Below are 26743 nucleotides of genomic sequence, written 5' to 3' on the forward strand. Positions count from 1 at the left end.
ATTTGGTTTAAAAAGTTGCGAGACACTTGACCAGAAAAAGTAATAAAATGAGGTCACATGTCTTATGTAAAATAGTCACCATATTTATGTAGTAGTATACACAAAATTTTCATTATGTAATCAAATTTATGATTAAAAATGTTGTGATCTGCTCAAAATGTCATGTCGAAATGCTTATTTAATCTACATAGATGCCCAGGGGCCACATTAACTCCAACCTTTTTCAGCAGTTCTTTACTCAGTCGAATGTGCATGTTTAGTTGATGCTAGTTTTAGTATCTCCTATGTTTGTTCATTGGCCATTAGGGACCCTTTTGGTCTCTCTCTCTCCCCCCCCCCCCCCTCTCTCTCTCTCTCTCTCTCTCTCTCTCGCTCCCGCTCCCATTTACAATGTAAAAAAAACAAAGAAATGTGATCAACCTCCCAATGTTGGCTTGGTGGTATTCCCCACATGATCAATATTCTATTGTCTCAGAATTAGGCTACTGGTAGTGTATTTAATTTCATTCAACAAATGGATATAGCCATATGAACACAAAGGCGATGATACTGACGGTCATAGTCTTGTATCTCTCTCTGTCTTCATCTCTCTCTCTCTCGTTTCCTCCCTCTTTCTCTCTCTCTCTCTCTCTGTCCCTCTGTACCTCTCCTCTTTTCACTCACTACTCCCTCCCATTTAAGAACGTAACAAAACAAAGAAAAGTAATCACTTTCCCAATGTTGGCTTGGCGGTGTTACATGATCAATTTTCACAAAATTAGGCTATCACTAAATGTATGTAATTTCATTCGACAACTATAAAGATATAGTCATATGAACACAAAGGCAATTATGATAATGACGGTCATAGTCTCTTTTTCTTGACCTGTCTCCCCCCCCTCTCTCTCTCTCTCTCTTTCTCTCTCTCTCTCTCTCTCTCTGTCCCTCTCCCTCTCCTCTTTTCACTCACTACTCCCCTCCCTTTAACGGCTAACGTACAATCAAACGAATATGATTACCCTCACAATGTTGGCTTGGTGGTATTCCCCACAAGATTAATTGACTCAGAATAAGGCTTATAGTAGGCCTACATATATTTTTTAAGATTTTATTTAACAAATAGCCATATAAACACAAAGGCGATAGCGATGATGATGTTGATGATGACGATGATGATACTGACGGTCATAGTCTTGTAGCTTGATCTGTCTTCCCCCTCTCCTTCCTCATTTCTCTCTCATTCTATATCTCTCTCTCTTTCTCTGTTCACTCACTACCTCCTCCCATCGAACGTTAAAAACAAAGAAAAGTAATCACTTTCCCACATGTTGGCTTGGCGGTATTACTCACAATGATCAATTTTGACAAAATTAGACTAACACTACATGTAGGCCTATGTTATTTCATTCAACAACTATATAGATATGATATAGTCATATGACCACAAAGGCAATGGTGATGATAATGACGGTCATAGTCTTTTTTCTTGATCTGTCTCCCCCCCTCTCTCTCTCTCTTTCTCTCTCTCTCTCTCTTATTCTCTCTCTCTCTCTTTCTCTCTCCTCTGTTCACTCACTGCCCTCTCCCATTTACAAACGTAAAAAAAAACAAAGAAATGTGACCACCCTCCAATGTTGGCTTGGTGGTATTCCCCCACATGATTGTTTCAGAATTTGGCTAATATGGTATGTGTATATAATTTTATTCAACAAAATATATAGATATATGAACACAAAGTCAATGATGATGATGATGATGACGATGGTGATGATACTGACGGTCATAGTCTTGTATCTTTCTCTGTCTTCCTCTCTCTCTTTCTCTCTCTCTCTCTCTCTCTCTCTCTCTCTCTCTCTCTCCCCCTCTCTCCCCTATCCCTCTCCCTTTCCTCTTTTCACTCACTACTCCCCTCCCATTAACACACTAACGTACAATCAAACAAATATGATTACCCTCCCAATGTTGGCTTTGTGGTATTCCCCACAAAATCAATTGACTCAGAAAAAGGCTTATAGTAGGCCTACATATATTTTAAAGATTTAATTCAACAAATATAATATAGCCATATGAACACAAAGGCGATGATAATGATGATGTTAATGTTGACAATGGTGATGATACTGACGGTCATAGTCTGGAAGCTCGATCTCGATCTCTCTTTCTCTTTCTCTCTCTCTCTCTCTCTGTTCACTCACTACCCCCTCCCATTTACGAACTTTAAAAATTAGAAAAAAAACACTTTCCCAATGTTGGCTTGACGGTATTACTTACATGATCAACTTTCACAAAATTAGGCTATCACTAAATGAATGTAATTTCATTCGACAACTATATAGATATAGTCATATTATGAACACAAAGGCAATTATGATGATAATGACGGTCATAGTCTCTTTTTCTTGATCTGTCTCCCCCCTCTCTCTCTCTCTCTTTCTCTCTCTCTCTCTCTATCTCTCTCTTGTTCTCTCTTTTTCTCTCTCTCTCTCTCTTTCTCTCTCCTCTGTTCACTCACTGCCCTCCCATTTACAAACGTAAAAAAAGAAAGAAATGTGATCCTCCTCCTACGTTGGCTTGGTGGTATTCCCCACATGATTGTTTCAGAATTAGGCTAATATGGTATGTGTTTATAATTTCATTCAACAAAATATATAGATTTGAACACAAAGTCGATGATGATGATGATGGAGATGATGATGTTACTGACGGTCATAGTCTTGTATCTTTCTCTGTCTTCCTCTATTTCTCTCTCTCTCTCCCCCTCTCTCTCTCTCTCTCTCTCTCTGTGTCCCTCTCCCTCTCCTCTTTTCACTCACTACTCCCCTCCCATTAACAAACTAACGTACAATCAAACAAATATGATCACCCTCCCAATGTTGGCTTGGTGGTATTCCCCACAAATTTAATTGTCTCAGAATAAGTGTTATAGTAAATGTATTTTTTACATTGTATTCAACAAATATATAGCTCGACCTGTTCCCCCCCCCCCTCTCTCTCTCTCTCTCTCTCTCTCTCTTTTTTCTTCTCTCTCTCTCTCTCTCTAGCCTTCCCCTCTCCTACTGCCCTCCCATTTACAAACTAACTAACGTACAATAGAAGAATATGCATGAGTGAGCAGGAATTGCATTTTTTATTGTAGCATTGTAACTTTCAATAATTATAAGATTAATTGAACATTTCATTGATTTACTTAATACCCAGGTAGGGATTATGTAAATTGAATATTCAAATACGGTTCGTTGAAAAAAAAGACATAAATGTTTGGTTTAATAAACCATAAAATTCACTCAGCAAATCATGAATGTATCATATCACCCGCAATTTTGTAAGCTCCCAAGGATTTACCTCTCACAAATTGGAAGGCTAATTCATGCGCAAACTAATTTTCATACCCTTTACAAAGGTGAGCAATGCTCACCCAAGCATGAATTATTTTCGGACTTTTTGCTGTCATATGAATGTTGAGTTTATGAGCTTTCCATACATATAAAACTTCTCTCCCAGAATCATATATTTTTTATTCGGCAGCCATTTCAAAAGTGTATAGTTTTTTTGGGGGACGCACGGTAGTGATAACCCTCTCAATGGTAGCATGGTGGTATTCCCAGGCACGTGCCCCCCCCCCAAATTTTTTTTCCAGGATCGGTTGAACTTTTTTAGACCTTTTTTTTTTTTACCTCGATCGATTACATGTATGTGCCCCCCCCCCCCCAAAAAAAAAAAATCAAACTCTGGCTACGTGCCTGGGTATTCCCCACAAGATCAATTGACACAGAATAAGGCTCACGGTACACGTATGTATTTAATTGTATTCAACAAAAATATATAGTCATATGACCACAAAGAAGATGATGACGATGGTGATGATACTGACGGTGATACTCTTGTAGCTCGATCTGTCTTCCTCTCCTCTCTCTACTAACTCACTTCCCCCATCCCATTTACACACGTCAAAAAAAAAAAAAAAAAGCTATCACCCTCCCAATGTTGGCTTGGTGGGATTCCACACGAGATTTATTGTCTCTGAATAAGGCTTATGGGACATGTATTTTTAAAATTTTATTCAACAAATGATATAAAGCCATATTTACACAAATACGATGATAATGTATTCCCCCCCCCCCTCTCTCTCTCTCTCTCTCTCTCTCTCTCTCTCTCCCCCCCTCTCTCTCTCTCTCTCTCTCTCTCCCTCTCTCTCTCTCTCTATCACTCACACACACGCACACACGTACACACCCAAACACTCCTTCTCCTCTGTTCACTCACTACCCCCTTCAACGTACAAAAAAGAAATGCGATTACCCTTCCAATGTTGGCTTGGTGGTATTCCCCACATGATCAATAATTTGTCTCAGAATTAGGCAAATGGTACGTATTTAATTTTTTATTCAACAAATATAAAGTGCACTATTTTAAACAGCCTACTAAATCCTTTTCTCATGATATCTAAGTTCTCTCTGCTCACTTGTCCACTGCGCAATTTCACACGCGTAAGGAGCATAAGATGATTTTTAATAGCGAATGAAAATTCAAAGGTTACCAAATCAAAATGAAAGAACACATTTAATGATAAATATCAACGAATTTGACAGCAGACTTTCATAAAAAAAGATAGCATCCCAAATAAACTTTATCCATTTTGTATCACTTAATGAGAATGTTACCTTAATCAAAGGATGCGAATGAAGTAAAGATTGTAATCATCATAACGAAGATAATATTGTTTAAATTTTGCTTGTAATAAGCATTTCCTTGTGTTTTGATATTAACACCTTTTTTTTCCAACTGCCTGATAGTCAATAATAATAATAATAATTATTATTATTATAGTGGCTACTTGTATAGCGCACAGGTCCACCTTTCGGTGCTCATGGCGCTTAGAGAAAAGGACAAGTAACAGACATAAGAAAGAAAAACAACAATAAACCGAAAAACAAAATTCGAAATTCTCCTAGACATGGTAAATTAAAATATTCAAAACGAAAGAAACAAATAAGCTTTCAGTTGTAATTTGAATGTTTCTGTTGACTACTTGGTACAGGAGGATTTTGACAATACTTTTTGAAATAATAATAATAATAATAATAAATTACATTTATATAGCGCTTAATACAAAGTTTCTAAGCGCTTAACAAAACAAAAAAAAAAGCCTACTGGTCAGGCACCTTGGCAATAACATTATGAAAATGGTACTGCTTTAAAATTAATTATGATTCAACACATAGGTTATTAATTTTTAATTAGAAGCTAATAAAGTTGGGTACACTTTTTTATACGAACTGTAAATATATTTAGCTATATTATGAACACAGATGCGATGATCGATGATGATGATTGATGATGATGATGATGATACTGATTGTCTCGTATCTCGATCTGTATTCCCCCTCTCTCTCTCTCTCTCTCTCTCTCTCTCTCCCTCTCTCTCTCTCTATCTTTTCTCTTCTCTCCTCCCCTTCTCTCCCTCACCCTCTCCGACCCAGATACACACGCGCACGCAACATTCACACACATTCCTACACACCCACCCATCCACCGTGAAACAGATTCCCTTGCATGCAATTTATTGTATACCCCTAGATGGCAGCAAATATATTGTCACCAAATTCTTCCTTTTTTGTGGCGAATTATGGAATAACTATGTACTTCATAGGTAAGAAACCAGGTTGGCAGAACACTTGAGCGAGAGAGCGCGAGAAAGAGAGAGAGAGAGAGAGAGAGAGAGAGAGAGAGAGAGAGAGATAGAGAGAGAGAGGGGGGGGGGAGACTGATGTCTCTCCATTTTGAAAAGTCTTATGTCACTATAAACGATCACGTAATTTTTTCCATTTTTTTTTTTTGCGGATTATTCCGTATTCATGAAACCTTTTTATTAAATAGACAGACCTAAACACACGACATTGCATTACCAATTGCAGTTATATACTTAATTGAGATTTGAAGGTGGATATTCCCCAGACATAATACTTATGCAAATCAAATGCGAATGCAAATATCGCTGGGAAAACCCGTGTATCTAAAAATAGCGCGGAGATGGTCATGGCATTATAATGTATGCGCAGTAGTGCACACATTCTCACCCTAGATAACTGTTGTAAACAGAACCCTCACATCTTTTAGTATTTAACAAAAAGTGGGTTTTTCCAGTCCAATAAAGCAATCATCAGATTTCGGAAGTGCCTCGCCAGAAGATCGGACATCACCATTTTCAAACTTTTCAGCCCAGCTTTAGGTTGTCATTTTGACTTACGCAAGTTGGTTGTTGTGTATTTCGCTACCATAAATTATTATCTGAACATCAGTTCTTGGACAACCTTATACAAGCTAGGTCTCCTTTTTCCAATTGTGTCGTCATCAAATAATGCTGTTTCTAGTTTTCATTTTGATGATGGTTCTCTTAAATTGTGATTGGACGTCGGCGCAGATGAGGGTAAGAAAGATAATTTGAAAATTCATTTTTAAATCGTTTGGGCATACCCTTTTGTTATCTGACCCCACCGTGCAATGCCAATGGGCACCCCTTGTAACTTTTGTTTCCCTTTTAGTTGTTAAATTGTTATTCATATTCATCTACATTTATGTGGTTTCACATAGATTCATGTAGATATTTGTTTATGTGAATTTATGAAAGACTAATGAGTAATTTCACCGGTATTCAATAATCTTGTTGGGCTCTTTGTACGACGTGTGGTCTTGTAAATTCCCTCACACTTTCTTTCTAACTCATGTATATGTCACTTTGTATAATTTACCCCCCCCCCCCCCCCACATTTCATAGGAATCCAAACTCACGTTAGTAAACTCGTATGTCTCCACAGGGCTCAATTTTATTTGGTCATATCTGACTAAATTTCAAAGTCCAATATAGGCCAGGTCCACTTCAGATATAAGCATATAGATCTATATCTTTGGATTAGATTTACTTGTGTAGAATATTGAAACAAAATTCCACTAGGATTTGCAAGATTAGAATAATATAGAATACTAGAATAAAATAGAATAAGATTTTAAAAATAAATCTCTTATTTGTTGACTCGGTAAATTGTAATTATGGTTTACAAAATAGTTGGCTTTGATCAAAATAATTATTTTTCTTGCAGGCTTGTCGTCATGACTCATTTAATTCAAATCAATTCATTTCAATGGTTTTAGTTATATTTCCATTGTGGCATGTTTCCGAATCGTGAAAATATTTACATAAACATATCTAAAAAATAAAAATACCAAAATACTTTATTTTATTTAAAAAAGAAATCATTGTATTACATGATAACGTTGATTTTTGTGACAGCAGATGAAAGGTTGAGGGGGGGGGGGTTCAATGTAAACAATAACGTTTTGAGACAAATCGAATTAAAGAAGAAGAAATGTATTGAAATGTTAAAGTTAGGATCACGATGTGGAGAGCTCCCGTGCAATTCAAATCATGGTATGTCATGCCGTATACTACTTCTCGATTGTTTTAAACAGAAAAATGGTTTGCGTGATATTTTTATCTTCAATTTTGTTCCTCCATGGAAATTGATACCAGGTCGTATATGATTTATGGGCGTGTTTAATTGTATCCCTGATGAAAGTGAAAGAGGATGGAATCTAAACGATCTATTTATTTATAAACCACGTTATCTCCACCGGAGAAGATGGTAAAGTTACCCATTTATCGGATAGGCAGTGGAGGATGTAAGGGGCATAAGGGGCCACGTCCCCTTTTAAAAGCCAAGTGCAGGCATATAATTTAAGTATAAATGTCCTTTGTAATACCCTTTATAATGTTTGCTTTCCAAATGCAACCAATGCCCCTAAGACATGATTGGTATAAAAGTCATTTAAAAGGAGCAGCTGTCATTAACATGAATATGATATTTTGTTGCAACATTCATGATTGGAAAAAAGATACTAACATTTTTACACTTTACCGCAATATGGTTTCCTAATAATAACTGACGGGGAATTTCGCAAGAAATTACCCCACACCCGCACAATGCCAGTTGACACCGCAATAAGCGAATTGTCTTTGTTACATTTTGTATGTTGCATTGGCAATCGTGCAGTCTGACGTGTAAATGGTTTGAAACTCGATCTATTGGTCCGTATTTGTGTAATATTACCTTGCGTAAGTAATAAGTGCGGTTAAAGCAATATTTAAAGGCACTAATTAAAATCATGTTTGTACGATGTGAAATATTAAATTGGTATATTGAATTGGTATTATCATGTATGAAAGGGTTAATTTCTTAAGCATATCTCTTTAAAAAATGGGACATAAATCTAAAGTTGGTTCGATTATCAATCTTGAATAATTCACTATTAGACATATACCATCATTGAAAAATATCAAATATCAACGTCATCTCTCTCTTCTTCAACACCAATAATTATATTTTCTCTTGTAAATTTAATCTGTAAACGTGTACGTTATATATTGTGCTTCCTCATTCCAAATCTTTTTAAAATAAATTCACATTCACAAAAAGTGCACGATATTTTTTTAACTCTCTTTAACAAAACGAACATTATTCGTCATATTACCAGTTTCATCTTGTACAGTTAATTGTTTGAAAATAAAATCTAAATTTTAATAATTTATTGGAAATATCTTAATCCAATATCAGGGATAATACGGAATATCATAATGGTGTTTTTTTGCATTTTTGAATCTTCAGGAGTGTCATCTAAATGTCGTTCCAATTTTTAACAAATTTGTTTTTCTTAGAAGTGTATTGTATAATGTGTTTTCAAGTATTAATTACAGTAGAATAACATTACAAAAATATATTTAAAAAAAACCCCATTATATTCGTATAATAAAAAAAAATAGTTTTCAGCAAACTTTCCAGCAAGTCTTTTCAAGTAGCTTAACAAGGAAGCAACAATATCACGTTTTCATAAATATATTTGTTTGTTTCTAGTTTGCAGAAAGCAAATGATTTGCGTTGTAATTGAGATGATGTATCCGCGACCGTTGCAATTATATTAATTTTTACTATGTAAAAAAAAAAGATTATTCTTACAAATCTTGTTAGTGTTGCTTTTTAACTTTACGGAACATTGTTTCTTTTGGGTCATCTTTATGTTCTAAAATCGTTTCGCAAATGCACTTGCCATAGTGACAATGCTACCGTTACAAATATCACGTTTTAGATAAAGATATCATTCACTAGATATTTCTATTTATGACAACGAGACGTAGGCCTACATGCATATATTATGTTTCTGTAATCTAAACAAAAGAAGACTTTTATACATTTCGGTTTTTAAAAAAAATGCTAGCAAACGCATTCGACAAAATATGTATAGGCATATTGTATACAAACGCATTTGTCTTTGAGTTTAATACACAAAGTGCAATAATCACATAACAGAACTTGAAGAAAAGTGTTTTCCAGATATCGGCAAGAATGGTGATAGTCATAAAAATAAAATGCATATATGATGATGATGATAATAATATTAATACTAGTAATAATTATGATAAAAATAATATCATCATCATCATTACTATTATTGTTATTATCATAATTTATATTCTCATTGCATGATTATACTTTTTATTTGAAGCTTTAGCACCGTAAAGTCAGGCGCCCTGATGTCGTTCCGGCCAGATGCCCGAATAATTTATCTCAATGTCACAAGGGTGCACCGGAGATGTTCGAGCTAAGAATACAGTGTGGAATTCCCCGCGTTTTATTTCTCTCTTGTCTCTTCGACCTTCCTCCCCATTCTCTCTCTCTCTCTCTCTCTGTGACATGTACCTAGCCACGTGATGTTTTTTATTATACGTACATATACACTCGCGATTGAAAGCCAGCTCGTTCCAGCCACCCCCCCCCCTCCAATATTTTATTTTACTTATTTCAATAAAACGTGGGATTCCCCGGGTCGATTAAGATTCATCCAAGCATACCATTGTATTCTTTTCAATAACCTGTCTTGTATTCTCCGTTCCATCGTGTATTTTAAATTTTCTTCGTCATCCTCTTTTCTCTCTCATATAATTCCGTTTTTCCTAATAATTTCTCTCTTTATTATCAATCCTCCTTTTCATACCGACCCCTCTCCACTCGACTTTGCTACCTGTACGTTGTCAGGTGAGAGGGTGTGACATAGGTTAAACGGGCTCCCTCAACGTTCGACACCGGAATTAAGACGACATTTGCTGTATGATGTGAGGTACCGGTATCCAATAAAGAACTATAGCTTCAGACTTCACGCAACGAAATGTGATTAAAATTAAACCCGATTCAAATTAAGTTCTGGAGACTGATATAAAACACAAACTTAAATCTTGAGAGACAGAGGTGGTGGGGGGGGGGGGGGGGGGGTGGTGGATTGATTTCTGTTTAGAGCCTAGTTTAGAGACGACTGTGGTTAGGTCATTGGATCATCAGCGGAGGAGAAGGCAGGGTCATGATTGTTTAGACATTACACTCGTTTGTTGCCATAAACATGTCTTTAGCAACCTTTTTATGAGCTTTCTTGTCTCGTGGGAACTTGTGCCATTATTTAAAGCATAATTATGATCTCTCTCAAAGTGTGTAATCTAATCGATAGTGCGGGTTTTGGAATTCAAATTAACTAAGAATGAAATCAAAAGGTTCGGAGACAGATAAAGAGAGAGAGAGAGAGAGGGAGAGAGAGAGATTTTTTTTAATGGATACATTTTGAGAGAATTTGGTTTGTTTAGTATATAATTTTTAATTGCAATTCCCGAACCATTCTCTTTAAAATATGTACAATATTGATAACGATGCTGATATGCATAATTATGGTATCTACAATAACATCGTTGATATGTTATTGATATGAAATTTATACAATATTATATTCATACAATATTATACCATATAATATGATGTAATATGTATTAATACAATTATGATATAATATCATATTATATCATATAATATAATACAACATAATATGATATTGTATAATATAATATAATGTAGTATAATATAACATAATATAATAAATATAACACAATGTAACATAATACAGCATAATGTAATATATAATACAAAATGATATAATATAATGTATGATATAATATAATATAACATATTATCTTCATATATCAAATTAAAATCCAACTACATTGTACCACATAAATCTGTGAATTTTGATGTACACTCCGTCTTTCTTTTTTCTTCTTTTCTCTCTCTCTCTTTCCCCTTTTACCAATATTTTGTTCCACCATATTCGTATTATATTATGTATCCATTGAGGGTAGTCATGCTATCAAGCTTTGCTTACTTTGTCAACCCTCCTGTTTGATGTTTTCGATAAGTTACTTTATTCGACATTATATTCTTTTGAAATGTGTAAAATTCGCAAAATTTTGTTTGTTATATATTTGTAAAAATGCAAAAGAAAAAGAAAATCAAGAAGAAATGAATAAATCAAATCAAATCAAAATACACTATAAAATGAAATCATATACATTTTAACATCATTTAACATATAATATTTGATATGATATATTGTAATATTATAATAAATGATAATATAAAGACAAATGCTTATCATGCTCTCAACAGACATTACACTGTACCATCACAACTCGGTTCCGTATCTATGTAATGTTTCTGACTTGTGTTTTTTGTATCAATTATTACTATCAATTTTATAATGAGCCACTAAAATTGTAGACTCGCTGCCCAACCTGCTTTATCTGATGTTAAACACAATCATTATGCAATATATTATAGTCATGAGCTTACATCAATTTTGTTTGTAAATGTGAAATATTTTGGTTGTGGCAACCACATTGTTATTCATATAAAATTGTAGTTTTGTATCAGATTCTTCAATTTCACTGTGTACATTATTAATTTTATACATTTGCCACACTCCACCCAGGTGAAGTAAATGGGTACCTGGTAGGAATTTATTCCTTGAAACGCAGCACGCGTAACAGCTGCACTGCTAAAGCCAGGGTAATTATGCTGCATTATTGTAGATCGCTTAGAGACTTCTGATAAAGTAAGTGTTAGGCGCTATATAAGCAAGGATAATTATTATTAATTATATAGGAAATATCTAAGATTGCTACAAAGTCTATATTGGAATCAGTTTGTATGCATCAGGGTAGAAGGAGAGTGCAGTGAATATATTAACATCGGACGGGAGTCAGACAGGGTTGTGTTATGTCGCCGGACATATTCAATATGTATAGTGAAATCATTGTAAGAGAATTGGAGAATGAAAATGGGGGTACGAGTGGGTGGCCATTCAATCACAAATATTAGATATGCTGATGACACAGTTTTATTATCTGAATCAGAGAAAGATCTCCAGAGACTCCTGGATGTAGTTGTACAAGAAAGTGAAAGAATAGGACTAGAGATCAACTATACCAAGACAAAGTGCCTGGTAGTCTCCAAGAAGAGCAGTCCAAAATGTAACTTGAAACTGAAAGAACAGGTTATTAAATGAGACAGTCTCCTCTTCTGACTTCCTCGACAGCATGAACACCGAGGATGCGAGAGGATGTCAGATATGAGACAGAGATCAAGAGAAGGATAGCTCTCACTAAATTTGCATTTTCAAAGTTAGCAAAATTCTGAAAAATGGCACAAGTGTATGAGGACAAGAATAAGAGATCTGACTTGTTACATCTACCCAGTATTGTATGATAGTGAAACACTTTAGCCTCTGATACTAAAAAGCGTTTAGAAAGTTGCGAAATGTGGTTTTTAAGAAGAACTCTAAAAATCCCTTGTACTAACAAAGTTAATAATGAGGAAGTTCTTAGAAGAGCTGGAATGCAAAGGAAAATGATAAGTGAAATGGTGATTAGGCAGTTGAAGTTCATGGGTCACATTACACGAAATGAAGGCCTAGAGAATCTTGCTTTGACAGGGAAAATTGTGGGAAGGAGAAGTAGGGGAAGAAGGAGGATACTTTGGATGGACAGTCTGCAGAAATTGTTAAAAGAGAGAGGAGTGAAAGAACTGGGAGTGGTGCTAATAGAGAAGGCTAGGAGCCGAGGGTTGTGGAACAGCATGATCACCAAAGTCAATCGATATGGCACTTAGAGAGAGAAAGAGAGAGAGAGAGAGAGAGAGAGAGTTGTATATTTGCTTGTATTATTTTTATATTTCTTTTAAATACAACTTTCGGTTGCAATACAGTAATAATAATAAGATTATATCTCAATTTAAAAAAATGCATGAGAGACAAAAAAATTCAATGTATTGTACGATGGCAGAACAAGTTCCATGATGTCAACACATATATTTTATACACGCTTGATTCTATGCTCAAAACTGCAATCAAATTGTAATAGAGCAATTAAAAAAATTAATTCAACTTATTTGCCTCTTTGAAATCAATACTGTATCATTTGCCCATTCGATATTCTACGCTTGCATTAACTTTGGTATAGCATAGGTTTTGTATACATAACTGGTAGATGAATATACAACATTTTGCCTGTATATGGTACAAAGCAAAATGTTAACCAAAAATATCGATCGCTTCCTGTTGAATGGAAAGGTTGGCGGGGGAAACCAGGAGGGGGATTCCCTTCTTGACGTACACCAATGACGTAAGCGGTCATTCATAATCATGATTATGAAAGAGAAGGTTGAGTTCTTGGAAAGGAGAATAATAATTGGTGAGCTGTTTCATTCGTTTTACGCTAGTGTGAAGATTATAACAAATATATAATTTTCCCTGTAAAGGATAGCTCTTCAAATGCCCTAATATTCGATAGAATCATGACAAGTATAAGGATATGGGCTACCCTTTCATGACACATGTTTTGTACAGTGTACAACGCATATGACTGTTAGGAAGACTGTGCCAATTTCTGGTCATTCTGAATTGTGACGATTCCAAAACTTCACAGTGTTCGCCAATGCTTTTGCGCTACATGATCAACCCTTCCCGATCGCTTCCACACTGTTTTTGTTCATCATGCAAGCGCATGACCCGTTTCACAAAGCCTTTTTTCAATGACAAAAATCAGTGACACATCTGCTCATAACCAATCAGAAGCAAGGATTTCACTAGCTCATAACAAAAACTGTCTTTTGTCACTGATGACAAGTTTTGTGAAATGGGGCCCAGAATTTAAGTTCCAGTCGTGCAATACAATTACAGAAACGGTCGGGAAGTTGATGAAAAATTGATGATGCAGTACATAGGAATTGGTGTATAGAAATAAGGAAAGCCCCATCACTAGATGATTTTAAATCAAAACTGAAAACTCACTTGTTCATATAGTATGTAAAGCACAGCATTTACGAGCTCTTGCAGCGCAGTAGAATATATGCACATAGTTATTGCGCTTTACAAATGAATATTATTATTAATATTATTATAGTGTGAGGTTTCGGAATTATGGAATTGATAAGATATTAATTCAGTCTTCATTAAAACAGCACATGCACTGCACATATTAATGGGTATGTGGTTCAAACACCATTATTTGAATATGACCGAGAGAAACTCACAAATTATTTTACAACTTTAATAGAAAACCAACCTTTTCTTTAAAAAAAGATGACTCCGGGATATCCTGTACCGGGGGCGAGATTCCATCAACAGTGACCAAATCTGAAAGAAATAACTTTACATTAAACCTACTCGACTTAGTGGTAACTAAAAAAAAAATCTTCTTCTCCCCCCCCCCCCCCCCTCTTTCTCTCTCTCTCGTATTGATGATAATAATAATATTAGTGCCGTGTCGGGATTCAAACTAGGAGGAACCAAACATACAATTAAACATAGGACATGAGAGGATGAACAACGGGAAAAACCAAAGGACTAAAGTTTCCTTATTATACGTCAAAATTTATTGTATTTTTCTGATAACGTCAAATATTTTCGGGGTATTTCCGAAATCGAATGTTTTAGGTCCATTTCCTTACTAACTATATGATAGAAGGATCAATTAGATTACCGTATGGCATACACTTTATATAAAGAAGAGTACAATTAGCTCCGTTTTTAATTAAAAACGACATTGGATCGTGATTATAAAAATTGTTTAATTTATAGATGGACAACAATAAACGCTACTTAGCGAATCGGGGGATTTTGGTATGATAGTTAACAAGGTAAACAGGATGGCATAGAAAGCAATTAGAAGCGACGGAGCTTACTTTCTCATTGACATTACACTTCAAATGACAAATAAGGGTGTGATTAATTTCAAACTTATATTATTTCACGATCAATTACTACCAGTGGCGGATCCACTGTGCTCTGTACCCCCACCCCCCCCCCCCCACTGAGCGACTTTTCGGCCGGCGCGATTTTCAAATTTTCGGGAGCAAAAAAAAAAAAAAGTTGGGCCCCCTCCCCTAAGAAATCCTGGATCCGCGCCTGATTACTACTGTTGTGAAATGAAACAAAGAATCAAATGATTTGATTGAAGGTAATTAATTACAGATAAATCTTTACTTTAAAAAGTTTCATATTAATAAGACTAATTTCCTCTCCCCTCATTTCCCCGCAACTTCATTTCTTGGAATATGTAACCAAAATCATAATGTATGTTTCTGTTTCAGTCCGAAATCATTGATGAAGACCTATAATTCTCTAAATACGTATTGAAATGAAACTTTTCCATTGATCAATCATCGAAACGTAATCTTTGACAAGAATAAGGGAGTTATAGGCTCTAATGTGGAGTTTCAGTGGAATCTGTAGTTGTGCTTTAAAAAGGAAGTGACCGGTCGTTACAAGACTGCGGAAAAGTCAATTACAATGATATTTAGGTTGATATAATTCGTTGCTGGTATGCGGGGTTCAACACGATGAATGTTATTATCTAGTGACTATTTACGAATGGTTACATATAGCTAGCTCTTCACTTAAGTAGGTCCATGCTTAAATCCCTGGTCTCACATACCTTTCAAGTTTTGACCTCGTGCACCTTTTGTCTTTGACTAGTATTTCTTTTCTGCCATTTTTTATTAGCCGTCTTTCCAGCATGATGTGATTTTTGGCAATTTGTCAAACAAAGCTGTTATCGACCTCGTGACAAAGATAACATGTCGTAAGACTATCGGCGCATATTTTCATGTCAATGCTAATTCTGTTATTTCGTGTTGTTATTGTTTTATTTTTACTTTTCCATACTTATACTTCACTTCAGTAGCAGTATTGTATCAAGAAACAGCAGGGAGACTCCTGCATAAGGGCAGACCCGCGTGGAGTAGATTAATACGAAGATGGGGGTAACACCGGCTCTCTCTCACCTTCTTTATTCCTTCTCTGGATACTCCCCCCTCCAACACCTCCCTTTAAAAGCAACCCCTATCTCAGGACTGCCAATATTTCTGACCCTCCCTTTCGAGGGCTTTTCGCGGGCTTTTCGCGGGCTTTTCCTGCCTTGGAGACCCCCTCTAAATCCGGATTACTGCTCAATGTACCCCCCCCCCCCCATTTTAAATTTCTCAGGACTCCATGCAAAGAGAGAGAGAGAAAAAAGAGGGGGGAAAAAGCTAAATACACCCCTTTTTTTGCGATGCTCGGGCCGGACTTCGTCGCGCGAAGAGTACTCCTTAACCGAAGATTTGGGGAGGGGGGGGGGGGGGGGGGGGTCTCATTAACATTTGTGTGAATGACCCTGGTCATTTGTGTACTCCTAATGCAGGCGCGGATCCAGGGGGGCCGAGCGTGCCTTGGCCCCCCCCCTCCCCCCCGCAAAAAAAAGGAAAAAAAAGAAAAAAGGAAAAGAAGGGAAAGAGGAGAGAAAGGGAAAGAACGAAGAGGAAGAAGAAAAGAAACGGGGGAATAAGGAGATCGGGGGGGGGCCGAAAGGGCCTTGCTTGCCTCCCAGGCTGTTGCCCCCCCCCCCCCCAATAAAAAAAAATAAGAGAGAAGGAAGGAAAGGGAAAGAAAAAGGGAAAAGAGGAGATACTGGCGTACTGATAGGGGGGGGGGAGAATCAAACTCAAACGTGGTTTCATTCTAATTCCATAACGGTGGATTACAAATAATGCTGGAATGACATAATGTGTTTGTTGGAAAATGACAAATGCCTAAATTTACAGCCAGGCAAGAATATATGATTCTTGAGATTTCTACATGTCAGGGCCCGAGGTACGGAGTGGATCGGGAGCCTCGAGCCCCCCCCCCCCCACTTTTTTGGAAAAGTATAAAATTAAAGAGAAATTAAAAAGAAAGAGAGCAAGAGAGAAAGAATAGTTATCTGCCAGTGTCATAACATAATGAGGCATCAAAATATGCTCATTTGACCGTGATTAAATGCCTAAAACCCCCTCTGCCGCCTGGATTCCACCTAAGGCCCTAAGGCGGGCCCTTAGGTGCTCATCTGACGCTAATTTAATGCCTAAAACCCCTGATTTGAGGGGGCTCCACCCCTGGACCCCACGCCAAATAGTGTCCTGCCAGTGTCACAAAATAATAAGGTATCAACAAAAAAATGCTCATCTGACTGTAATTAAACGCCTAAAACCCCTAAGCTTCCGGGGGCTCCACCGCCTCGACCCCACCAGGGGCCCTAAGGCGGGCCCCTGAATGCTTATCTGACCGTAATTTATTGCCTTAAACCCCTGAGCTTCCGGGGTCGGAAAAAGTATCAAAATGTGTTTATCTGACCGCAGGCGCCTAGCCAGGGGGGGGGGGGGGGGGAGGGGCGATGGGGCGGTCCCCCAAAATTGCCGGCCAAAAAAACAAACAAAAAAACAAAGACAGGAGAGAAAAGGAAGAGGACGTAGGAAGAAAAAGGAGCAGACAGGAACATCTTTGAAATTCAGATAAGGATTAAGAGTCCGGTAAAAACGCATCGTCTTTTTTCTCTAATAATTTAATGAAACGTCAAAGCTTCCGCGCTTCGCGCGGGAGGGGTAAAACTGAATTCGGACGAGGATTAAGAGTCGAGAACTGTACAACGAATTGTCTTGTTTCTCTAATGATTTAATGAACAGTAAAAGCTTCCGCGCTTCGCGCTGGAGGGGGAAAACTAAATTCAGACGAGGTTTATTTTCGAAGAGGTACAACGAATCATCTTCTTTCTCTAATAATTTTATGAATTGTAAAAACTTCCGTGCTTCGCGCGGGAGGGAAAAAACTGAATCCAGACGAGGATTATTTTCGAAAACGGTACAACGAATCGTCTTCTTTCTCTAATCATTTAATGAAACTAAAAAGCTTTCGCGCGGGAGTGGGGGAGGGGGGGGGAAACTAAATTCAGTCGAGGAATATTTTCGAGAACGGTACAACGAATCGTCTTCTTTCTCTCATAATCTTATGAAACATAAAAGCTTCCGCGCTTTGCGCGGGAGGGGGTAACCTAAATTCAGACGAGGATTAAGAGTCGAGAACTGTACAACGAATCGTCTTATATCTCAAATGATTTAATGAATCGTAAAAGCTTCCGCGCTTCGCGCGGGAGGTGGGGGGGGGAAACTAAATTCAGTCGAGGAATATTTTCGAGAACGGTACAACGAATCGTCTTCTTTCTCTAATGATTTAAATGAAACTAAAAAGCTTCCGCGCTTCGCGCGGGAGGGGGGGGGGGGGGGGGAAATGATTTGATGAAACGTAAAAGCTTCCGGGAGGGGGTGGGGAACTGAATTCAGACGAGGATTAGGAGTCGAGAACTGTACAACGAATCGTCTTATATCTCAAATGATTTAATGAATCGTAAAAGCTTCCGCGCTTCGCGCGGGAGGTGGGGGGGGGGAAACTAAATTCAGTAGAGGAATATTTTCGAGAACGGTACAACGAATCGTCTTCTTTCTCTAATGATTTAAATGAAACTAAAAAGGGGGGGGGGAAATGATTTGATGAAACGTAAAAGCTTCCGGGAGGGGTGGGGAACTGAATTTAGACGAGGATTAAGAGTAGAGAACGGTACAACGAATCGTCTTCTTTCTCAAATGATTAAATGAATCGTAAAAGCTTCCGCGCTTTGCGCGGGAGGTAGGGGGAAAACTAAATTCAGTAGAGGATTATTTTCGAGAACGGTACAACGAATCGTCTTCTTTCTCTAATGATTTTAATGAAACTAAAAAGCCTCCGCGCTTTGCGCAGGAGGGGGGAACCTTAATTCAGACGAGGATTAAGAGTCGAGAACTGTACAACGAATCGTCTTTTTTCTCTAATAATTTAATGAATTGCAAAAACTTCCGCGCTTCGCGCGGGAGGGGAAAAACTGAATTTAGACGAGGATTATTTTCGGGAACGGCGCAACGAATCGTCTTCTTTCTCTAATAATTGTATGAAACGTCAAAGCTTCCGCGTTTCGCGGAGGAGGGAGGGGGAAACTCGCCCCTCCTTGCACCGACCCCCCCCGCATTACGTCACTGTTGGTCACCATTACGTACCAATATTTGGCTCGCATAATTTCAAATTTGGGCCCCCCCCCCTAAGAAATCCTGGATCCGCGCCTGTCCTAATGTGCTCGTAGCCGACTATAATAAACATGTTTGTACCATAAAGTAATACTGCAGCTAAAATACTAAACAAAACACTACGATCGATTTTCACCCAGTGTTTGTTTCCTTTTGACTAATCATAATTATTGCCAGTTTAGAGCCCAGCAAAAATAATGCCACTCTTAATTATCTGTTGGTAGACGATACAGACGATATTAGAAATTTAAAGGTGGGGGGGGGGGGGGTATCGTGGTCTAGTGGATAAGTCGCCGGAGGGTGGATCATACGTTTTGCGGTTCGAGTCTTTAAGATATTAACCTACAATTTCCACACAGTTTAAGTATACCCGGTAGGTAGATATTGATTGAATACTTTTATAGCACCTGATAATCGTAGCTCGGTTCATATCAGAGCCATCTTCATACAGAATTTGGCCAACTTGGTTGCACTGGGTCACAACATGGCGTATTTTCTTTTGTTTTGTGCTTGCCCAACAAAGTAGTGGTCGCCATATTGTGTCCAACTCGAACCGGGTTGACCCAAACTCTGTGTATATATAGATGGCTCTGAGAAATATCAGGCACTGAGTAATATTAGTGTCCCTTTATATTCTATTAAGGGACACTAAGTAATATGATTGCAGGGCGCCCTCAGGGAGAGCAGTAGAAATAGTGATGAGGCTATACCCTGGGTAAAAAAGTCATCGTGTACTTTTTCTTGTACTTCTCCTTTTCCTTCTTCTTCTTCTTCTTCTTCTTATTCTTCTTCTTCTTCTTCTTTTTCTTGTTATTCTCGTTATTCTTCTTCTTCTTCTTCTTATCAATATTGTTATTGTTATTATCATTATCATTATCATTATTATAATTATTATTATCCTTATCTTATTTGTTATATTATTATTGTTGTTGTTGTTACTATCATTAACCTTTTTATATTGTAATTATAATTTTTAGGATGTAGCCATGTGCGACCCAGGATACTACGCCGAAGCACTGATGACAAACAGTGTGTATCCCTGCATGCCTTGCTCAAGATGTCCACCGGGTCATTACCAGGTCAAGAGCTGCAATGCTACCCAGGATGCAATGTGTGCTACATGCCCTACCAGTAAGCATACAGCTTGGCGTAACTTGCCCCCCCCCCCACACCCACCCATTCATTCAATGATTAGCCGAAGTATGGGCAATGCGACGACCCCCCCCCCTCCCCCACCCTCATGGATAATTTAAGGATCTTTGTTCACATTTTGATTTATTGTGGGCCTATGATAGACGCATTTGCTTTTGATACCCCATGAAAATAAAACATGATCGCAAAGATTTTCTAAAAGTCAATCCATTGGCATTTTAAATACCCTATTGCATATCTCATAAAAAATGTATTGTGATTACGTCAAAAGGCATCATTATATTGCATTTCAGTATTATAGGAGGTGGAACAAAGCTTTTGAAAGTGCCTTAGGTTGATTTTTAGAACTTATATGCGCCTAATCGTAATGCCCCCCCCCCCCCAAGAAGAAAAAAAAAGGGGGGGGGGTCATCACAAATGAGCATCATTGAGAATGCAGAAAATAGGTGATAAAACAATTTACGTATATTGTTTTGGGGTCGTGTTAAAAATGAGGTTATAATTTGTATTATTATCATCATTATTATTGTTATTATCATCATCATTTTTTCCATTTTAACTATGCAGACACCTATTCCGATAGATGGACCACACTTTCGGCTTGTAAGCCCTGTACAGTCTGTAACAGATATCAGCTCCATAATGCTTGTACTTCCAAGAAAGACACTTTGTGTAGGACCAAATGCCTTGCAGGTAAGAAGATTCCCTTCCTGCCGACGACATTTCACTTCTCTTACCCTTACACTGTTATTTAAACTGAAAAGCAATGTTATTATAATGTTTGCATCCAAGATTTCACGTTATTTTACTTTCAAATCACTATTGATATTACAAGAAACTTCACCCAAAGAATAAGTGTAGGTATGCTGAAAATGAGATGTATTCCTGCCTTTTGATGTACACGAGATAATAGATTCTTGGCATGATATAATGCCTTTTAGCAGGACATGGGGGCAGCCATTTTCTTGATAATGTGACATACCAGGCGAACCTGTATATGCATCATGCTCCAACTTACTTTAGTTGGGATTTCGTTTAATTCAGTAGCAAAACCTTTCCTTTACAAGGAGGGAAAGTCATAGCTGAGAAGGTAACAATTATATCTGGTGAAAAATATTTAACAGGGGAAAACTTATAACTCATTCATTTAAAAATACTAAAATATACATTTGACAAATCTATTCCATTTATGCAAAACCTTCATCCCAGAAGAGCACCAACTTCTTTACGCAATTTGCATTCTAGCAATTGTAGTACAAAGGATTATTGCAGGTGGATGAAATACTTCATCACCACACAAACACCTGCGATAGAACTAGAAGCATCCATCTATATGCATTGTACGTCTCTCATATACTTTGGTGGGGAATCTTGTGGATTAATGGGCAAGAATACTGTAAATCTATCAGGATAACTAAAGTTATTTCTTAGGGTGAGATTTCCTTTAACCTATTATAAAATCTCAATTCATATATAAGTAAATCTCAATATATATCTATAAAAACTAATGTTTGAATTTGAATACCTGGCTGTAGTTCCAATGTTAATCCTCATCCATGTACAATAATGTTCTACGTAAATGTATTCATCTTACTCTATTTCTCATTCCTTTTATATAGCTACTTTATTTAGTCTATCCGTTTCATTTCCTTGTTTAATTTCTTGTTTATTTCCCTGTTTATGTTATTATTCAAAGATATTTCTATTTGTAATATTTTGTAATTTACTGAACAGGTTATAGGTTAGGTATAACGTGTTCGGTAAATAATATATATATGTATTTTGAAATGGAATAATAAAGTCCCTCTGAAGAGGTAAAGAGAAAACAAATAACGTGTTCGGTCCTGGGTTGCAAAAGGAATTCGTTTAAAAGTGCATAGGAATTTGACATCGGATGATTTAGTGTTGCCTGAGCATGTATCAACTTTCATAGAAATAACTCAATAATCATTTTGAATGGCTGCGTCTTATGCTAATATATGAACTAATCTCAATTTATGAATTTATTCCTTTATTTGTCGCTTCCCATATTTAGGCTACTACTTTGACCCGGCATCGCACCGATGCAGGCGCTGCTCCCTGTGCCCCGAACTGGACGGTGACAGGGTGTATGAATGTACACAGCAAGAGGGAAGCGGCAAATACCAATGCCGAGAAGGCTCGGTCTTGAGAGCCAGGAGGGTCGATACCAACCCGTTACTAAACAACAACCACACTGAAAATGAGATGACAGGTATTAAAGATGACTAATTCCATATGAATCATTTGAGATAAATAATGAAATATCACATTCTAAATAATCATCGTTCTTACATATCTGTCTTTCAATCTGGGTAACTAAAAATGGTCAGTGCCCTCCCAATCCTGTAGTGTTTAGATGATTCAGAGTCTGCTTTTTAAAATGGCCTAAGAGTCTGCTGTTACAGCGTTGTATTGGAAAATATGAGCTAATCATTTATGTTGAAATTATCAGCACGTCCGTTTCGCCCCCATTAAGAAATTGATACAATGGTTCATTTAAAGTGATAGGAAACACCCTTTAACTTTGCCTTTAACATTTATTATTCTTTTGAATCATGACATATTTATCTCAAATCATCGAAATATCTTTAATTTGTTATATCGCTCCAATTTATTAGAATTACTTCTACCGAATTTGGCAAAGCCGGGCGAATTATCGACGGATCGCATGGCGACTGATTTATCGAATTCTGAAGAACGTCATTCACCCGAGGGGGTCGATAGCATGAGGAAGGAAAACTTCCTCATGTCAACACTACCAGTTCTGCAGACGACAGGAGCGATTTCCCGCTCGGCTGTGATATCATCGTCTGCGCCGACATCAACCATGCCTTGGGCTACGACCGGGCTTCGTCAACCCTCATCATCGACATCGAAACGGCGCTCAGTGACCGCGAACGAAGTCCTGATGGTCATTGGCATCATAGCAGCCAGCTGTTTGGTGTCCTTCGTGACAACGTACGTCACGTGTCATTTTCTCATGAAAAGAGGGATCGTCAAAAGTGGCGATGCGACGGTCGGGTTTGCGAGAGGGCGCGAACCTGTCAAGGGTTGGTTCGCCGTGCCGAGGGGAGACGTAGTGATGGACTTAGACGCGACACTCAGGAGGACGAGTATTGATATGATCTAACCAGGGAGTTGGGCAATCCCAACTCCCTGGTCTAACTATCGGGTTTGGTAAGGTATTTCAATGGCCAGGTTCATGGATCCATTCTTGAAAGATGAACGTATCCTGGACACTGTCCGTATCTACCCAATAATCAACCAACTTGCAGATTTCGGAGTTTGCGTCAAACCAGGGCGTATCATCTTTCAAAAATGGACGCAAAGAACATGGCCTCCCTAAGTGACATTATCCAAAGAGGCTGAAGCTGAAAACTCAGGTCCATTTTAAACGATGGTGCATAAAACTTGCCTATTATAATAGGGACATTCAGAGTTGCATGCCGCGCAAGATACACCGCGAGCGCAAAAGAGGCTAGCTCTTGGTACACCGGTCCGTCCGCAATATAGGAACAACATCCCTATTGTGCTTGTGGTGGACAACCCTTTTGACAATAGCAAGTTCACGCAGATGTGCGGCTAGGGATATTCACGCAGCTCCTTTGCACACGTCCAATAAAAGCAATCTAGTGTGCACTTTGGCCAAATGATCATGAGACACACCTAAAACATTAATAATTATAACAATATTAATAACAATTTGGGGATGGGTCGGCAGATGTATACAAAATTAATAAAAGAAGATAAAGCATTTTATTATAATTATAGTTATTATTATTATTATGATTATTATTGTTATAATCATTATTATCAGAAAGGTTCCATTGCAGTAGTAATCGATTTATATTTGAAACATCAGCGGTCAGATTGGGCGAGGCATTACTCAGTACGAATTCACACGAAATACTGTTACCAAATGTAAACAAATAACATAGGAATTAAGCACCCACGTTGTTCTGTAACATATAATTACTCAACAATAGACAAAATATGTATACAAGTCCTTCGTGAGCTCATGCTGTATAGCATCAAAACCTTAAATAATGCAGCATTTATAGGGTGGGTTCATTAATAACTCTTAAGAGTGATTACTTTATGAGATTAGTGGTCAGCAAAAGTTAAGTGCTACATCAACCTGCTCTTACATGATAATAATTTACACATAATATACATGATTAGGACAATTAGATTCAATAATTTAGCTGATATTGATTTAATGGAGGCATGATCTATAATTATAATGTTATCTGACGCCATAGTGTTGATCAGCTTCAAACGTAAGTGGCGTGGTTACACTTTGCTTTCGTCTCAACTTGACTGGGTTTACTCAAAAGTTTCCTGTCTCTTTGATTTGATCATCTCATTATGAAGCCAGATAGGGGACGTAACTTACAAATGCAGTGCATTGTAGTTTGCCCCCCCCCCCCCTCCCCGGAAAAATAAAATAAGGAGACTTCCTCTGTTCTGAAGTCAAAACGCGATACGGACCTTTACAATCTAATGCTTCATTCGAGTTATTTTTCGCTGTCCATGCAATGTGAGATCCTAATTTTCTATGCATGCGTATGGACAGCGTAATGTTATGTCGATGCGCTTTCAATTCATACACATCGTGAAGTGTGATTGAGATGAAACTTAAAGGAGTCAATAATTTTTAGAGGCGTCGCTAATGGTGAAGGAATGGGGTATACATGTAACCCTAATGTCCTTCCTTATATTTTCTATTGGCACATTTGTAATTTTTCGGCAAACGTCACAGATTCATTAATGACATTTTTGTTAATAAAAAAGAAGAAAAAGAAGAAGAAAAAGTGGGAACAAATCTCTTGCAGCAGAACTGAACAAAAATTTATGGGGATCCTTTTTTATTGGAAATTCTTAAGCAAACTTGTCAGCAAATAATGACCTGACACCCACCCTCTCTGTCTGTCTGTCTCTCCATTCAAAATAGTCCAATGACGCCCCTGGAGCCATTTTGCGAAATAGCGTCAAAGCAGTCCGTCATGATATAGTCGCTCTGTTGTGTATCTTGCGCGGTGGCTTCGCGTTTCTACTGAAACGAAATGAATGTTCATTAATGTACATACGAAATGACTAATATATTTACTTATCCTCTTATTCTGCCGTCTTATAGGCCAAACTGCTTCAATCTTGTAATTTCCTTTCAAATCAATGGCAAAGCGTTGGTCTTTCATTAGTTGTATTTTAGTCTTTGAAATTGAACTAAAGTAATGCCAACGCCACGAGGGCCAATTCCTTTGCCCCCAAGCCGGTATAAAACGACTCTACTTTTAATTTGTCACTCCTCCCCCTCCCTCTCTCTCTCTCTCTCGCTCTCTCTCTCGCTCTCTCTCTCTCTCTCACATTCCCTCACCCTTCTCTCTCTCTCTCTCTCTCTCTATGTCTTTCTCCCCCTCTCTCTCTCCCGCTCCTTGTCATTTCTTTCTTTACTTATATTATTTCTCTCTGTATATATATTATGTATATGCTATGATATCTGTGTGGTTAATTTGAACGATTTACATCTTTTCTTACAAGTTATATTAACTTATCATGATAACATAATGATGCTAGAAGAACTTATCCTGAGAAACAATACTTTTTATTGTTGTATATAACTTCGATTAAAAACTGACCTTTGATCTGATATCAGGCCTATACATTCCTTTCAAGATACACACATGCATGTATTACTAACTGGATAGTAAATTGATTATTTTAAAAGAATCCCCTTTTAAAATGAGATTTAAAAGAGTGTTTTGTAGGTAGAATTGCCAATGATGAGAATGTAGAATGGAAAAATATGATCTTTCTTTTGTTAATACATTGCTGAAAAGTCTGTGGACCAGCCTTTGATTTAAGTTAACATGTTTTAATATTGTTTCTATCCCTTACTATAAAAATGAGTACTGCTATTCATTCTATCTTCAAGGTGAATATTTGTTTTTTTTAATCACAAAGTAAATATTGCAATTCGAAGTCACACATTCATTTGTGATTGTAAGTTGCTATGATGTAATATGTATGCATGTACGCATGTACGTCTGTAGTTCATGTATCAGTTTATATCAATCTAATTTGATTTACCATCAACTTAAAATGCATGTATACAGGGTTCGAAATTGCCTAAAATATTTGGTTGCACCATTCTGATTTTGATGTTTTGAATATGTCCGTTACATCAATTTAGTTGCCCCAAATCAAACTTTGTTTGTAGACTTTGAGACTGTAATGCCCATTGACCACGATGCGTCATT

At 37.4% G+C, this 26743-nt stretch overlaps 1 protein-coding gene across 1 annotated transcript; it reads left to right on the forward strand.

The window, feature by feature from the left end:
- Positions 1-6057: 6057 nt before the first annotated feature.
- Positions 6058-24937, forward strand: LOC100887974 (tumor necrosis factor receptor superfamily member 16). The gene is made up of 5 exons (XM_011679521.2): positions 6058-6406; positions 20288-20441; positions 21030-21155; positions 22498-22695; positions 23102-24937. The coding sequence occupies exons 1-5, from the start codon at positions 6338-6340 to the stop codon at positions 23611-23613; spliced, it is 1059 nt and encodes a 352-aa protein (XP_011677823.2). The 5' UTR covers positions 6058-6337; the 3' UTR covers positions 23614-24937.
- The last annotated feature ends 1806 nt before the right edge of the window (positions 24938-26743 follow it).

Source organism: Strongylocentrotus purpuratus, unplaced genomic scaffold (genome assembly GCF_000002235.5).
Source record: "Strongylocentrotus purpuratus isolate Spur 01 unplaced genomic scaffold, Spur_5.0 spur5_scaffold_11, whole genome shotgun sequence".
Classification (NCBI taxonomy): domain Eukaryota; kingdom Metazoa; phylum Echinodermata; class Echinoidea; order Camarodonta; family Strongylocentrotidae; genus Strongylocentrotus; species Strongylocentrotus purpuratus.

What these genes read in the sequence shown, in the direction of transcription:
- LOC100887974 (XM_011679521.2), top strand. Translation starts at nt 6,338, where the DNA reads ATGCTGTTTCTAGTTTTCATTTTGATGATGGTTCTCTTAAATTGTGAT. An exon ending in GTGTGCTACATGCCCTACCA is followed by an intron (nt 20,442 to 21,029) that starts GTAAGCATACAG and finishes TTAACTATGCAG; the next exon opens with ACACCTATTCCGATAGATGG. An exon ending in CACTGAAAATGAGATGACAG is followed by an intron (nt 22,696 to 23,101) that starts GTATTAAAGATG and finishes CCAATTTATTAG; the next exon opens with AATTACTTCTACCGAATTTG.